The 16687-nt window shown below is 37.5% G+C and overlaps 1 protein-coding gene across 4 annotated transcripts in view; it reads right to left on the bottom strand.

Moving 5' to 3' along the window:
- Positions 1–1437: 1437 nt before the first annotated feature.
- Positions 1438–16687, bottom strand: part of LOC134213132 (RING finger and CHY zinc finger domain-containing protein 1) — a 32437-nt gene continuing 17187 nt past the window's right edge. For all 4 annotated transcript variants that reach the window (XM_062691768.1, XM_062691771.1, XM_062691769.1 and 1 more), the window contains exons 3-8: positions 14476–14637; positions 14250–14408; positions 6659–6781; positions 6444–6599; positions 6265–6385; positions 1438–4553 (exon numbers count right to left, since the gene is read on the bottom strand). In XM_062691768.1, the coding sequence (XP_062547752.1) occupies positions 4246–4553; positions 6265–6385; positions 6444–6599; positions 6659–6781; positions 14250–14408; positions 14476–14637 (1029 nt within the window). In that variant the 3' untranslated portion in view covers positions 1438–4245. The remainder of the gene's footprint in view (positions 4554–6264; positions 6386–6443; positions 6600–6658; positions 6782–14249; positions 14409–14475; positions 14638–16687) is intronic.

The raw sequence follows: 16687 nt of genomic DNA, 5'->3' as shown, positions 1-16687 counted from the left end.
GCGGGCTCGGTGGGCCGAGGGGGTTTCATAAAACGCTTATACGATAAAAACTCTTTATCTGGCCTCAGATCAATATTAGAATACTGTAGCATCGTCAGTATCGTCAACCTATCAAGAAGTCCACTCAAATCGAATCAAATCAACACAAAAACAGTTATTCCTTTTTGCCCTATGAAAGTTAGGTTGGTCAACTTTACTTCCGTCATATGAATCTCTTAAGGACAAGGGTTCTTTCTAAAATTACGTAACGCTAAATTTGGTGATTTTGGACCCCCACCCTCCCCCACGTAACACTTTTAGTATGGAAGGTTTAATTTTTTTTGTATGGATCGTAACGCTCGGCTTAACCCCCTCCTTCCCCCTTCAGCGTTACGTAATTTGTGAAAGAACCCCAAGCCGCTCGGAAATCAAAACTAAATGTACAACTCAATACCGGTGATCGGTGATCTAGTCGCTACCGCTTCTGATTTAGAAGCAGGAGGTCGTGGGTTCAATTTTAGGCTCGTCCTTTTCCTACTTTGTATTTCTATCTTAGTTCTTTCTGTATTTCAAGTTCTACCAAAACGATTCCTACCCGACTAGAAGAGCATAACAAAAATTGAATACAATTATAACATATTGTGATATTTATAACTTATTGTGGTACAATTTTGTTCTTAGTAGCCATTGTCTTTCAAATGTTCTAACACGATTTCATCATAATATGATTTAAAAAATGCTTAACACCGAATAGCCCAACAGTAGGCAATTAAAATAGATGTAGCAAAGTCTCCGCCTAATTCGTAATGTTGTTAGTTTCAATGAAACATTTCTGATTGTTGATCACAATCTGGAGACCTATCACGACCTGTAAAAACTTCCAACTGCACAGTAAACATTATATTTTGTATCTGATTCTGTTATAAATTTCTAACAAAATATGTTATTATTATGATAAAATTATAACAAAATTTGATAGTTTTTAGTTTCAAGTAGTGTAATTTTTGATAGAAATTTAGATATTTTAACAACATCCTGCACCATGTTTCTAACAATTTTTGTTATAAAAATTTAGTATAACATAATAACATATGTTGATATAATTTTGATATGATCTTCTAGTCGGGTTGCGATTGATACGTAGATTGTGTAAAAACAGTACTATACAGCAACTCTACAGCAACTATAGGAACACCCACGACTATCAGAACTTTTACCTTGACTTTTACCCTATTTAATTTTTCACCAAAAATAACGGATGCTGACCTGATCTCTGTGTGTTATCAAAGTTTGGGAAACTTACAACATTTGCATTTTATGTTGTTATTTTCCAATTTTGTCTTTACAAATTTAGAGTATTATTTTGATTTTTTGTGGATTTAAATCCTGCATCGTTTAATATTTAACAACCAGTAGAAGGATATGTGATATTGAAAAAGAACGGGCATAGGTCACAAATCGCTTCAACATTTTTATTGGAGCATACTGAAATTGCTAATGATTATTTTCGTTTCATTGTTACAACATAAATTCACTACTATTCCTATAAATAACTGTCGCGGTTCAGCCTGGTTGTCCTTCCGTCAAACTTAATGAGGCGAGTTAGAATAAACGCGACAAGATGCAATGTAACGCATCATAGAGATTGAACAGTTGTATTTTTTAAATATTGCGTGAGATTTTTGCGTCGTGTCTTGTGTCTGCATCTAGGAATCCTATATTCAAAGGTATTTTAAAGTCACCATATTTAACCAATTGTTCGTTGATATTGTCAAACTATCAAACCACTATAACGTGTAGGTACTGTTGAAGATTGAGGTTAAGAATTAAAACATCTAAAACGAATGAACAATAAAAGAAACGACCGATATTCCAGACGAAGCTTCATGATAGAATTTGAATATTGAGATAACAATTAATGAAAATCAAATTAATCCACCTAACGGAGATTTTGCCGTTCTTACGCATTATAAAATGTAGAACGAGAGGTTAAAATATTACGTTCGAAAGACAGATTGATTTTTTTCTAAGAAAATGATTTGCCAATACCTCTAGAACGCAATGGGCAATCGGATCAATTTACAATAGCGAAAAAAACACCATATTCCCCGTCGAAGGCGAATTGTTCCTAGCAAAACGGATAATGCTATGCTAGTATCAAAAAGTGTTTCTTCCATAGGTATCCAGTCAAACCTCCATGAGTCGATGTTCTATGACTCGATATCAACTCATGGAAGCGAATTATGCCATATAAAAAAAAATCTGGGTTCCTGCGATGGTCCCTTCAAACAACTTTCCAAAGATTTCCTATTCTACATCTCGAATTTCGAACGACTTTTTGAACAAATTGGCACCAAATCTATCATTTAATTAAATACATATCAATAGTTTTTTGGCGAAATTCAACTCCCTTGGTACTTGGTACTTCCAGTGCGAAACCAGTAAGTAGTACTCCATAATTGCGCATCAAAGTGCGTGCACATATGTAGTTTCTCAAAAAACGAAGGAAAAACCATACATTTCTGTTTGCCAGAATACGCTTTTTTGGACGAGGATAAATTGATAAATGCATTGCTGCTTATACTAAACTATTAATACTAAGGCAAGGCACATTATCTTACAGTTTATTACTATCGTTTTTACATAAAGATAATGTGCCAAGAAGTACCTTATTTTTTTTACTGTTTTTAGGGATTAGACAATATTAGCACAGAATGTGGTCAAATGCAAAGTATGTACAATCTCCAACAGCTTTTGGTAATTTAGAGTCCTGCAAAAATTATATTTCTGTCACTAAATATAGGATCCTTAATGTCGCATCTACTCTAACAGTCGTCTAAGTCACAGTGGCTGTTTCATATAGGTGATTCTTTTATGAATCTACACGATCGCTTAGTTTTGAAATACGTTCTTCGTATATATTAAGAAAATGTGTCAATTGTTTCGTTTTTCCGTTACATATTTTTTCGCAAAACTAAGCAGTTTTTCTACTTACAAATTATCATAACTAACTACTACGCAAGACTATGCCGTTTCAGTTGTCAAACTTGTTTCCGTAAAAATGGAATATGATGTTTATTATCGCTGTGATGTTTATTCGGGAGTTTATTTTGCCTTTAAATGTACAATTAGTTTTATCTTCACATTAGAGATTCGTGTGGATTCGAGAACAGCATATACGTCGCCAGTAATGAAATGCTAATGGTGAACCCTTAAATGCGCAATGTTACTTAAAAAAATCAAAGTTAAGGAAGTTTATGTTTGTTGGTGTTAAAAATATGTTCGTAATTTTAAAAAATTGGTTGCGCTTTTAAGGGCTAACGCTTTGCTAAAAAAAATTATCACTGTTTCTGATACGCTGCTTTCCTTAGATTGTTTTTTTCTCGACATGTTGGTTGAATTTTTCGTTCGGCATTGCCCCATACTACAATTTTAATTCTCCTCCTATTATTTTCGCTTTTCATATCTTATGTAAGTGAATAACATCGGAGCGAAGAAACTTTTGAGGAAATGGCTGCCATAAAAACCACATTATCGGAAAAGCAAGATAGACCACTTTATCATATTCTCGTTTTAACTTATATCAAAACCGGAGGGTTCTGTCTATAATATTATATAAAAATACATTATCACATATAATGGGGACTTAACCAACTCTAGAAGAAAGGTAGGTATGTCGAACACAATGTTTAATGCTTCTGTATGGAATTAATGGTTGATAGCGATCCATAATCGAAAAAAGAACTTCATTACAAAACGTGGCATTTAGAGATGGTATAAAACATAAATCTGTATTTTAAAGATAATATACAAAATATATCAACACTCACAAAAAAATGGTTGTATAAATATATTACCACACATACATTGTTAGTCAACCATACATTCAATCGTCTGGACAATTGGATTCCATAAGGTGACTCAAAACTGGAGTATAATTTTGGAACTCAATCGTATTGCGCATAAAAATGGATCTCGATATTTTTAGCGTATTCAAATAAAATCCTTTCCGCGTTTAACCATATTGTTAGAAAATACCATTATAACAATTCTGCGTGGAAATGGAAGTATTGTTTTTACATTAGCCGGAATGAACTCACCTAACACATCGCTACTCTCAGTCAACATACCCAAAATACCATTCATACAATAATTGTCTAGTACAGAATAAAACAAAATACGACTAATCTCTGCTATCCATCAGCTACCGCTTAGTAGTGAATGACCATAGAGCATGATGATGATGATGATTTTCGAAACAGTAACTTACGCTTTTTGATTACTACTGTTACTGTTGCCACTATCGGTAGCATTGCGATCACAAGGAGGTCTTTCATTGTCGGAATTACTACTTACAGTAGCGGAAGCTAAACTACCAACAGGCGTTCGACTATGAGCCGTTGACGTCGATGGCACTCCGGACCCGGTAGATGATGTTGATGCCATTGCGTGGCTGTTACTAGTATCAATGGTGGAACTGCTCGTCGCAGTTGCAGTCACGAGCGAGGGGGACTGTGACGAATTGCTAGCTACTGTCGAACTAGACCCACTGCTTTCCCCAATTGTTGATCGTTCTGTAAAAAATCCGTTATGTAATAAACCAAAGCGTATGACACCCCTGCTAATAGACCCGCTGGCTCAATTACATTTGATTTAAATATTATGCGGCGGTACCCCGTTTGGCATAATGGCGATTTGGAATAAGGGCCGTTTGGCATAATTTGTATGCGGTGTCAGGGCCGTTTGGCATAAAGACCATTTGGCATAATTTATTTACGGTTCCAAATTAATTGCCGTTTGGCACAATTCATATGCAATAAAGAAGGGTAAGTTACAGAAAAAGTGAATAAAAGCTTTGCTATCAAGGCTTTCAACAAATGGTCAGTTCAAAAATTCCATTGAAATAAACAAAGAACTGCTCGCGTTTCAAAGAAGGGTAAATTATAGGAAATGAAAATGATAAGGTGTTGAAGTGAATAGAATAGTCTTCAGCGGGATATACAGTGAACCCTTCATAAGCCGATGTTCTATGACTTGATATCGAGTCATGGAAGCAAGTTATGTCATATTATAAAATACTAGTCGACCCGACAGACGTTGTCCTGCGTAGTAGGCGAAAATGCGCGTTGTGAACTGCCTATGCGAAAATCCCATACGAATCTTTACTTTAGTTTTTTACAATCTACTCAACTTTACTTGTGATTTTCACATGAGGAAATATTATATAAACCCGTCGGAAACAATAATGAACATAATTGCTGAAGAAATGAAGAAAATCCATCCAGTCGTTTTCGAGTTATGCGGATACGAACACAGACCATTTCATTTTTATTATATAGATAGATGTTATGGATTACTGCGATGGTCCCTTGAAAAATAAGCTTTTCAAGGATTTTATGTTCCACATCTCGATATTTCCCTGAGCCGATGATCCCTTTATTATCGACTCATGGAGGTTTGACTTTATCCAGAATTTTACGGTGTACCATTTCGTAATGTACGTGTTTGCCTGTTATAAGGCAAATGTGTTATTTTGCCTTCTATAACTGTTCGCATTTGCCCGATATAAGGCCAAATGTGTTTTTTGAATACTCGAATTTGCTCTGGTATTGGCAGCGAAACGATTCACCGCAAAATAATTCTAACTGCGGAAAGATACAAAACGCAGAATGGAATATTGCGCAATGGTAATGATTGCGATGTGGTACATCAAGAAATGGATTACCGCTGAATGTTGTACCGCAAATTGTCGTATAATATTTAGAGCTTTAAAGTCTACTTAGCATCATCGGAGTAATACACCTCCGATGGTGCTAAGTATATTCCTAGGCAATTATTTTGGAACAGTATGTAAATTATGCCAAAAGGCCATCAATTTGCCACCGCAGACAAATTATGCCAAACGGCCCTTATGCCAAATGACCATTATGCCAAACGGAATTATGCCAAACGGGGTACCGCCTGTTATGCATTATGAATTGATATTCTTCTTAAGTTCTTAAAGCTTCTGAAAAAAACTTTCCATTTAACTACGAATTTGAAACGAATGCCTAGAACCCTTCCTTGTGTAACACATAACGCGTGGTCGTCCAACAAATGAGATTAATAAATTATTGGAAGATGAGTTAAATTTAGTAGAAAGTTTTTGTTACGTGCCAAAGATTGTAATCACCTAACCACTCCCCCACCTGTCCTCTATATGTTCTATATTTAGATGAATAATGCACGGTGAAAAATTCCAGTGTTCGTTTAGTTTTAATGGTATCTAGGTATATTACAACTTACCATCAGTATTGCTGGTGCATTTTTCTGGCGTATCTGAAGTTTTAGTTTTCGTTCTACAAGTGTTGTACGCACCGCAATGACTGCACTTCAAACCGACCACATGGAATTTAACCGTTGATTCCTAGCAAATAAAAAAAATAATTCAATAAAAAAAAACTAAAAATTATTTATAAGTTTACCTTGTGACAATCCTTACAAAGAATATCCACAATATAGTTCTCATACTCCTTTGGCATAGGTGTTGCAGCTACTTCTGCATCAAGATATTCCCACAACTGATTCATGTCCATCATTGACGTTTGGCATGTCGGGCAGGCATAATGACCGGAGGATAGCTTTAATAAAATTTGATTAATCGAAAACTAGAGCAAACATTTGCAAATATTCATCTTACCAATTCTTCGAAGCACGTCCGATGTAATAAATGACCACAGTCCGGAATGTGGCAAGGGATACGAGAGGTATGAATATCGTCTAAGCAAACAGGACAATTTGATCGTGAAACATTCTCGACGCACTAAAAATGAAAACCACACGATAGTTATCCATCATAATTCATAAAATTCTTCGCCCCTACTGTGACAAAATCAACATAAGACAGACAAAACGAATAATAGACAAGAGATTAAAAGAACATTTGGCAGAAGTCACGAAGGCGACCACAGACATTGACAAAGGTAATGCATTATCATTTCAAATCGAAAGTTGCCAACAATATTTGTTCTACTCCTGCCGAAAGCCTCAAACAAGAAAGCAAGATAGCAGATAAAACCAACTAAATATCAATTATTGTCACGTTTGCTTCACTCTTTCGTGCGCACGTTCTTTATTTATGACGGATGTCTGTTCTCATCGTGCTGAGGCATCACTGCTGGCAGACAGTCGAAACGCGTACAAGAAAGATTGCGACACGTCGAGTATTCCCTAAAGCTCCTAAAATCAGCTCATGATCTAGGTATGTAGAATGTAATAAAGAGAATTAAATGTGTAGTGTATAATGTATCAGTTCAAATTTTACTGTTCATAAGAGCATAAGTATTCCTAACCTTCCACGCGATTGTTCTTCCGTGTATGATGTCTATTGACCAAATTATACAGTCCACTGAATCTCAACCCAACCGGACTCGAACAATATTGACGGTTTCGTGCAATACTGGCACAATTCAAAAATTTTCGTTCTTGACTTTTAAATGAAAAGGGACAGGAAATAATATGAAGTTTCACCTGACAATCGAAGTTTCTTTTTTGAGTGAAATTTTTAAAACGACGTTTCTGAAAATTTACAGATTTCGAGTTGTACCTATATTGCACGAAACCGTCGATATGCTTAATAGAGATTACCAATTAACTCAAGATTAACACTAGGATTGATTCGCTAAAAACCTTACGCGGATACATTCGTGCAGAAAATCGTTGTAACTAAATTTTCAAATGGCTATATCTCAGTTGTTTTTCAACCGATTTTCTCAGTTTTTTCACCAACCTCTTAGCCATCTCTTCTAGTTTCTGGACATTGCAAAATATTGTATCTAGGGGTGTTCAATTTTTCACTAGAGCTGTGGGAGTAAAGCAACGGATTTAGAAAAATGCGATTTTGGAGATATACTTATATTTCATTACCAAAAATGATATCTATTCATATAGTGATGATGGAAATGATAAAATAATAAATAAAAGACATCACCTGGTACACAAGAACACATTTTGAGCATCCCTACTATGCATACGATGATAATTCGGTACCTTTAGGAACCACTTTATACTACACGATGCATAAAGCTTCAGAAAATGTTTTCAAGCATGTTGTCTACTGTGAGCTTGTTAAAATAAATGTAAACTATATACGAAACATGTGTGATAATAAATTATGATGTTCTAGGATCTCCGAACTGTACTGGAATTTGAATCAAATGGTCTACCGAATCAACCAAGGCTTCCATGATGTCCCCAGCCGCAGTATCAACCCAATTATGTCCTCCGAGTATTTGTCTTTCACTTGCTTCTCAAATCCAAACATATGAGATGTTGTAAGATCTCCAAATTGTCCTGGAGTTTGAGTAAAATGGACTATCGAATCAACCACGGCTTCCATGATGTCCTCTGCCGTAGTATGAACCCTATTATGTCCTCCGAGTATTTGTTTTTCACTTCCACCTCAAATCCAGGCATTTGAGATGTTGTAAGATCTCCAAATTGCCTGGAGTTTGAATAAAATGGTCTATCGAATCAACGAAGGCATCCATGATGTCCCCAGCCGCAGTATCAACCCAATTATGGCCTCCGAGTATTTATCTTTCACTTGCGTCTCAAATCCAGGCATTTGAGATGTTGTAAGATCTCCAAATTGTCCTGAAGTTTGAGTAAAATGGTCTATCGAATCAACCAAGGCATCCATGATGTCCCCAGCCGCAGTATCAACCCAATTATGGCCTCCGAGTATTTATCTTTCACTTGCGTCTCAAATCCAGGCATTTGAGATGTTGTAAAATCTCCAAATTGTCCTAAAGATTGAGCAAAATGGTCTATCGAATCAACTAAGGCTTCCATGATGTCCTCTGCCGTAGTATAAACCCTACTATGTCCTCCGACATAGTCTTTCACTTGCGTCTCAAATCTAGCCATTTGAGTTGCTGTAAGATCTCCAAATTGTCCTGGAGTTTGAGTAAAATGGTCTATCGAATCAACCAAGGCTTCCATGATGTCCTCTGCTGTGGGATAATTATGTACTCCGAGTATTTGTCTTTCACTTGCGTCTCAAATCCAGACATATGAGATGTTGTAAGATCTACAAATTTTCTTGCAGTTTGAATCAAATGGTCTAACGAATCAACCAAGGCTTCCACGAAGTCCCCAGCCGCGGCATCAACTCAATTAGGTCCTCTGGATATTTTTCTTTCACTTGCGTTGCAGTTTCAGGCAATTGAGTTGTTGTAAGATCTCCAAATTGTCCCTGTATGAGTAAAATGGTCTATCGAATCAACAATGGCTTACATGATGCGCCCAGACGCGGTGTCAACCCAGTTATGTCCTCCGAGTATTTATATTTTACTTGCGTCTCAAATCCAGGCAATTGAGATGTTACAAGATCTCCAAGTTTTCCTGAAGTTTGAGTAAAATGGTCTACCGAATCAACCAAGGCTTCCATGATGTCCCCAGCTGCGATATCAACTCTTTTATGTCCATCGAGTATTTGTATTTCACTTGTGCCTCAAATCCAGGCATATGAGATGTTGTAAGATCTCCAAATTGTCCTGGAGTTTGAGTAAAATGGTCTATCGAATCAACCATGGATTACATGATGTCCCCAGACGCGGTTTCAACCCAGTTATATCCTTCGAGTATTTATATTTTACTTGCGTCTCAAATCCAGGCAATTGAGATGTTGTAAGATCTCCAAGTTTTCCTGGAGTTTGAGTAAAATGGTCTACCGAATCAACCAAGGCTTCCATGATGTCCCCAGCCGCGATATCAACTCTTTTATGTCTTTCGAGTATTTGTATTTCACTTGCGCCTCAAATCCAGGCATATGAGATGTTGTAATATCTCCTAAATATCCTGGAGTTTGTATCAAATAGTCTAGCAAATCAACCAAGGCTTCCATGCTGTTTCCAGCAGCGTTATCAACCGAATAGTGTTCTCCGAGTCTTCAAGTTCCACTTACGTCACAAATCCAGGCATATGAGATGTTGAAAGATATCCAAATTGTCCTGGAGTTTAAATCCAATGGTCTACCGAATCAACCAAGGCTTCCATGAAGTCCCTAGCCACGGTATCAACTCAATTACGTCCCCTGAGTATTTGACGTTCTCGTGCGTCACAAATCCAGGCATATGAGATGTTATAAAATCTCCAAATTGTCCTGGAGTTTGAATCAAATGGCCTACCGAATCAACCAAGGCTGCCATGATGTCTTCAGCCACGATATCAACGCAATTTAGTGGACATAATTGTTTATAAATTATTTTCCAAATGAACCACGACTTGCAAATCAACCCTAACTTGAAATATGTCTCCAGCAGATGCTTTTATCCAATCTTCCGAGCCCATGCACATGTTTGGTATATAAAAATGCGATGTTATTAGTCCTCCAAATCGCCCTGGATGTGGATCAAGTAGTCTGTCAACCAAATCAACCTCGCCTAAAACTATGTCTCCAGCGAAGGTATGTATCTAATCATGTCTTCCGAGCTCATGCACACATTTAGTCGAGTCAAGTACGAGACACTAAAGAAGGCCTCACGTATCTGGTAAGTTACAATTAAAAATTGTCTTATGACAAGTGATTACCCAAATCATGCAGCTATGGATGACAGTGTACCGGAGTGTGAGATTTCTGTTGCCGTGACTGGTCCTACGTAGTACTTAACGTACTCCTCCCAAAACAACACGCTTTACGATGCCTCTTTGAAATGTTTTCGGTTCCCTCATTTTCTCGATTCAAAGAGAAAAACGAAATAAACCAGGTAGTAAGTGATCTCTCCTTTCTTCCGTTTAACCAAAACACCAACCTTTTTGGATTGTCTCCCATTCTCTTCATAACTTTTGAAAGCAATGACCGTCGACTAGAGTGTGCCAATTACAGAGGGATCACCCTTCTGAACTCGGCGTACACAATTCTTTCGCGTATTCTGTTTAACAGACTGACACCGCTAGAAGAGTCCTTCGTTAGCGAATACCAGGCAGGTTTTCGTGAGGGTCGATCAACGACGGATCAGATGTTCAGCCTGCGGATGATCATTGATGAATTCCAGGAGTACAACTTGCAGACTTACCAAAGTTCTTGTTGGTGTATCGGGTAATCACCCCCTCCCCCTATTTTTTGGCGATAATGGACATCAATATGCTTGCCTATACGTTCCATTCTAGTGTCTTCTTCCGTTTACCTCGAGGACACCATTACTAGGACCTGATTGTACCAATTTGATCAATGAAGATCGGATTTAACGAGACGTGCCCGAAATTAGACTTCGACTGACAAAGTGATGTTCTTAAAATTGAGGTTTTTAGAGTAAAGTTTCATTAAGACAAACATACACTGTCGAATGATTATTATAATAATAATAAAAAATAAACATCATAAGTAAAGTAATCAACTCATATGCCTGGATTTGTAATGCAAGTAAAAGACAAATACTCGGAGGTCATAATTGGGTTGGTAGCGTGGCTGAGGACATCATGAAAGCTTTGGTCGATTCGATAGACCATTTGATTCAAACTCATGGACAATTTGGAGATCTTACAACATATCAATTGCCTAAAAGTGCGACGCAAGTGAAAGACAAATATTCAGAGGACATTATTGAGTTCATGCCGCGGCTGAGGACTTCATGGAAGCTTTGGTTGATCCGTTTGACCATTTGATTCAAACTTCAAGACAATTTGGAGATTTTACAACATCTTATATGCCTAGATTTAAGACGCAAGTAAAAGACAAATACCCGGAGTACATAATTGGGGTGATACCGCGGCAGAGGATATCTTGGAAATTTTGGTTGACTCGATAGATCATTTTGCTCAAACTCCAAGGCAATTTGGAGATCTTACAGTATCTCAAATGCCTGGATTTGAGACGCAAGTGAAAGATAAATACTCGAAAGACATAATTGGGTTGATACCGTGGCCAGGGGCATCATGAAAGCTTTCGTTGATTCGATAGACCATTTTACTTAAACTCCAGGACAATTTGGAGATCTTTCAACATCGCCTATGCCTGGATTTGAGACGCAGGTGAAAGACAATTACTCGGAGGACATAATAGGGTTTATACTGCGACTGAGGACATCATGGCAGCCTTGGTTGATTCGATAGATCATTTTATTCAAACTCCAGGGAAATTTGGAGATCCTACAACATCTTAAATACCTGGATTTGACTTGCGTCTCAAAAAAACAAATACTCGGAGAACATAGTAGGGTTTATACTACGGCAGAAGACATCATGGAAGCCTTAGTTGATTCGATAGACCAATTTACTCAAACTCCAGGACAATTTGGAGATCTTACAACAACTCAAATACCTGGATTTGAGACGCAAGTGAAAGATAAATACTCGGATGACATAACTGGGTTGACACCGAGGCAGAGGACATCATGGATGCCTTGGTTGATTCGATAGATCATTTTGCTGAAACTTCAGAACAATTTGGAGATCTCACAACATCTCGAATGCCTGGATTTGAGACGCAAGTGAAAGATAAATACTCGGAGGCCATAATTGGGTTGATACCGCGGCTGGGGACATCATGGATGCCTTGGTTGATTCGATAGACCAATTTACTCAAACTCCAGGACAATTTGGAGATCTTGCAACATCTCATATGTTTGGATTTGAGACGCAAGTGAAAGACAAATACTCGGAGGACATAATTGGGTTGATACTGCGGTTGGGGGCATCATGGAAGCCTTGGTTGATTCGGTAGACCATTTGATTCAAATTCCAGTACAGTTCGGAGATCCTAGAACATCATTATTTATTACCACACATGTTTCGTATATAGTTTACATTTATTTTAACTAGTTCACAGTAGACAACATGCTTGAAAACATTTTCTGAAGCTTCATGCATCCTGTAATATAAAGTGGTTCCTAAAGCCACCGAATTATCATTGTATGCATAGTAGGGATGCTCAAAATGTGTTCTTATGTTCCAGGTGATGTCTTTTATTTATTATTTTATCATTTACATCATCACTATATGAATAGATATCATTTTTGGTAATGAAATATAAGTATATCTCCAAAATCGCGTTTTTCTAAATCCGTTGCTTTACTCCCACAGCTCTAGTGAAGAATTGAACACCCCTAGGTACAATATTTTGCAATGTCCAGAAACTAGAAGAGATGGCTAAGAGGTTGGTGAAAAAACTGAGAAAATCGGTTGAAAAACAACTGAGATATAGCCATTTGAAAATTTAGTTACAACGATTTTCTGAACGAATGAATCCTAGTGTTAACTCGAAAACCATTGAAAACTTGACGAAGCCGAAAGCCATTTTTTATTTTTTTTTAAAAAATCTTTAAACGCTATTCGAGTCTGTCAAAAATATACAGAGTTTATTGATTACTATGTTGCATGACGTCGTTCGTTTTCTCCTTAAAAACTCACAAGCACAAACAATTAAACTTAATAAACAGATTTATGTATTCCTCTAGATTGCTGCTCATGAGACGACGACAACAACGATTCAAGCGATATGAACTTATTTATTATTATTTTCTCAAACTAAGGCCGGGGTGACCTGCGCAGTGTCTTCTCCATTCAGCTCGGTCCATGGCCGAACGTCGTCACGAAGTCACGGAGGATCCTGACTGCACACTTCGCCTTCTTGTGCCCATCGGATCGCTCTCGAGAACCATTTTCACCGACATTCTGGCTACGTGCCCCGCATTCGTCCGTTTTTCGCGGTGTGAACGATGGTTGTTTCTTCCAACAACTGATGCAACTCGTAATTCATTCATGTCCTCCACGTCCGTCCGCCATATGCACCCCACCTTAGATGATAACCAGCACTTTCCTTTCGAAAACTTCAAGTACGCGTTGGTCAACCACGAGCATCGTCTATAGGATTCTTCTCCGTAAAAAACTACTGGTCTAATGAGCATTTTTGTAGATAGTCACAAACAGACCTAACACCCTCCGACGAGACAGGAAATTTGCGCAGGCGCAATAAACTGCCATTAAAACAAATCATTACGAACGACATAAGAGATAATACGACTCGATACAATCGGCAACGACCTAAGCGACATGAACTTGTTTCATTTTAATAAATTAAAACCTACCTATTGTTCTAACACTTCCTGCAAACCATATTTAAAGATAGCAAATCTTCAGTCGACAACAAAATACTAAGAAGTTTACAAGTACCAAACGAAATATGTATCAGTTGATACAAACAAGATGTATATCGTGGGAAAAAATGGAAGAATTGTATAACTTATAAATGTGCATCATAATACGCTATGACTATAATGTTGCATTCTTACCCTATGACCATCGACCTGGAGTTGCATTGGTAAGCACATGTTGCACACTTTGCAGTGGAAAAACCGTCCCCGGCCTCCGACGCGGCAAATACCGCATCCATCACAGTGATACTGGTTCCGGTCTTCGTCGTCGAAAAGATTGCACACTAAACATGTATACTGCGTGAAAGAAACAAGCAGATCCTGGATAAACAGAAACTATTAATTATTAGAACCGTTTGCTTACCCGCCCAAATTGTACACCGCACTTTTCACATTCAGCTTGCACCCTTTGCCTCGTGTTGCATTCGGTGCAGATAAGTTCCGTAACCGTTTTGCGGTTGAAGAAATGGGTTTCGTTTTCATCATGGCAATATCGGCACATATAAAATTTGTTACAGCATGGTGTCTGAAAAGGAAATAAATGTGAAGCAATGTATCTTTAATCTCTTTCAATATCATGTTTCCGTAAAAAAAAAATAAAATAAAATATAAAGTGTTCTTTAAAAAAAAAATTTGAAGAAAACTCTGCCTAGTACAAGTCTATTACAATGTCCCGAACACATTTTTTGTCATGGGACGATTCAAATATGACGTCCACTACTTTTTGAGATTTCTAGACCCCCCCTCCCCTCTCTGTCACGCTTTTTTGTTTTCCTAGTATATGCAGTGTCACAAAATCTTAGACCCCCTCCCCCCCTAAAACCTGTGACATCATTGTTGAACAACCCCCATACCTCCTGTTTGAATTCAAACGGTCCTAGATGCCGTACACTTATTACGTAAGCACTTACGGGGGGGGTCTGTCATTTTCTTACGCTTCATACATACAAAAATAATTTGTATGAAAAAAAATGGGGTTGTATGGGATTGAAAACAAAGAACAAATGTTTACGTAGTAAGTGTACGACCTCCTATGTCTATTGGTGATGATGGCGCCTTGGTACAGACTGAACTTATAATCCTAATCCGCAAGATTGTGTTCAAAAAATTGCACTACCAATCGAAGAAAGCAAAGACAATGAGATCTGTACCGATGTCAATGGTAATAATTACGATAACATGTTCCACAATAATAGTTCTAATATTGCTGATGACACTGAGATAAGTGTGACCTCTGTGCTTCCTCCGCGACTATTACATATCATATTTACTTGTGTTACAGTTATAGAAGCGGAGTGCTCAAAGAACCTTCAGCGAGAAGACTTCACTACTTCAGCATCTTGAAACTAGAAAGAAAGATCATCGTTTTTTTCGACACGAATTGGGTTGCCGGCACAGATAACTAATCATTTAACCCGTAGATACAAGGCAGTGCGCGTAAAAAATCGAAAATAAATCGCATAAAAACCGTGTAAATCCCACAATCCGCGGAAAAAAATCTCTTAAGAAGTGTAGCCAGTGTAGTCGGGTTTCGGATAAAAAATTCATCGGTTTTAATGTTCACTGGCAGTTTCAGAGCAACAATCGTTGCAAGCATGCTATTTTTCTGAAAAGCTTCTTTCTTGCACCAATTTGTGCCCCAACAAATAACTATGGATGGTACCACCCTGTCCACTAGACCTGTTCACCATTTTCAAAAGTATTCCAGATTCAAAGTGCCCCCCCTCTATTTCAATGAGTATCTTAAATGGAGTCTCCTGACCAATTTTCAGCCAAATCCATGGAGATTTAGAGGTGCATCAAACGAGATTTGTGATTTTTTAGACTTTTTCGTAGAAATGTCGTCTGAATGCATCAATTTAACTCCACATAGTAGAAGCATTAGTCGTGAATAGCTTCTTTAGACTATTACCTACCACTTTGTCATTGATACTAGGATGCTTAGAGGGCTTATTCTATGACTTTTTTGTAGATTTAGCTGAAAAAATGGCTAAAAACCAGAAAAATAATTTTAGGTGCTTCTGGGGTAGTATAAATTTTTAATATGTGCTCAATTCAATTATTCCGTTTATTTCCTTCAAGTATTGCGGAAGTTTCTGTCCATACATCACTTTATTCTGAAAAATAAGCTTCGGCATGTGTCCCCCCTGTAGTAATTTCTAGAGCAATGATTCAGTTTCATTGCAAATTTTCGAACACTATTCTAGTTTGAATGTGAAGCATAGATATAGTGACTAACTAATAGAACCAGTACTGTGATTTTCATTTTCATTGAGAGAGGTCACTCGATATTTATATTTAATCCCCTCCCGCTTATGTAGAAAACATGCAATGAATGGAATTCCACCAAATTTTCGCGGTTTCATGAAAGTACATAAAACTATTGTAAACAAGCTGTTTTTCTTCAATAATGTTACTTCTAACTCGAAAATCACAAACAATATAATCATTTTATCGACTAGTCATCGTTATTTGCACAGATCTATTAAAACTATTTAGAAATTTAGATTTCACAACAAGGCAACAGTCCCATCATGACTGCTTGTACCGTGACAGGTGACCGGGACCTCGCTACA

The sequence above is a fragment of the Armigeres subalbatus genome, chromosome 2, assembly GCF_024139115.2.
Source record: "Armigeres subalbatus isolate Guangzhou_Male chromosome 2, GZ_Asu_2, whole genome shotgun sequence".
Classification (NCBI taxonomy): domain Eukaryota; kingdom Metazoa; phylum Arthropoda; class Insecta; order Diptera; family Culicidae; genus Armigeres; species Armigeres subalbatus.
The sequence above is the reverse complement of the archived record's forward strand: the minus strand, read 5'-3'. Positions and strand labels throughout refer to the sequence as shown.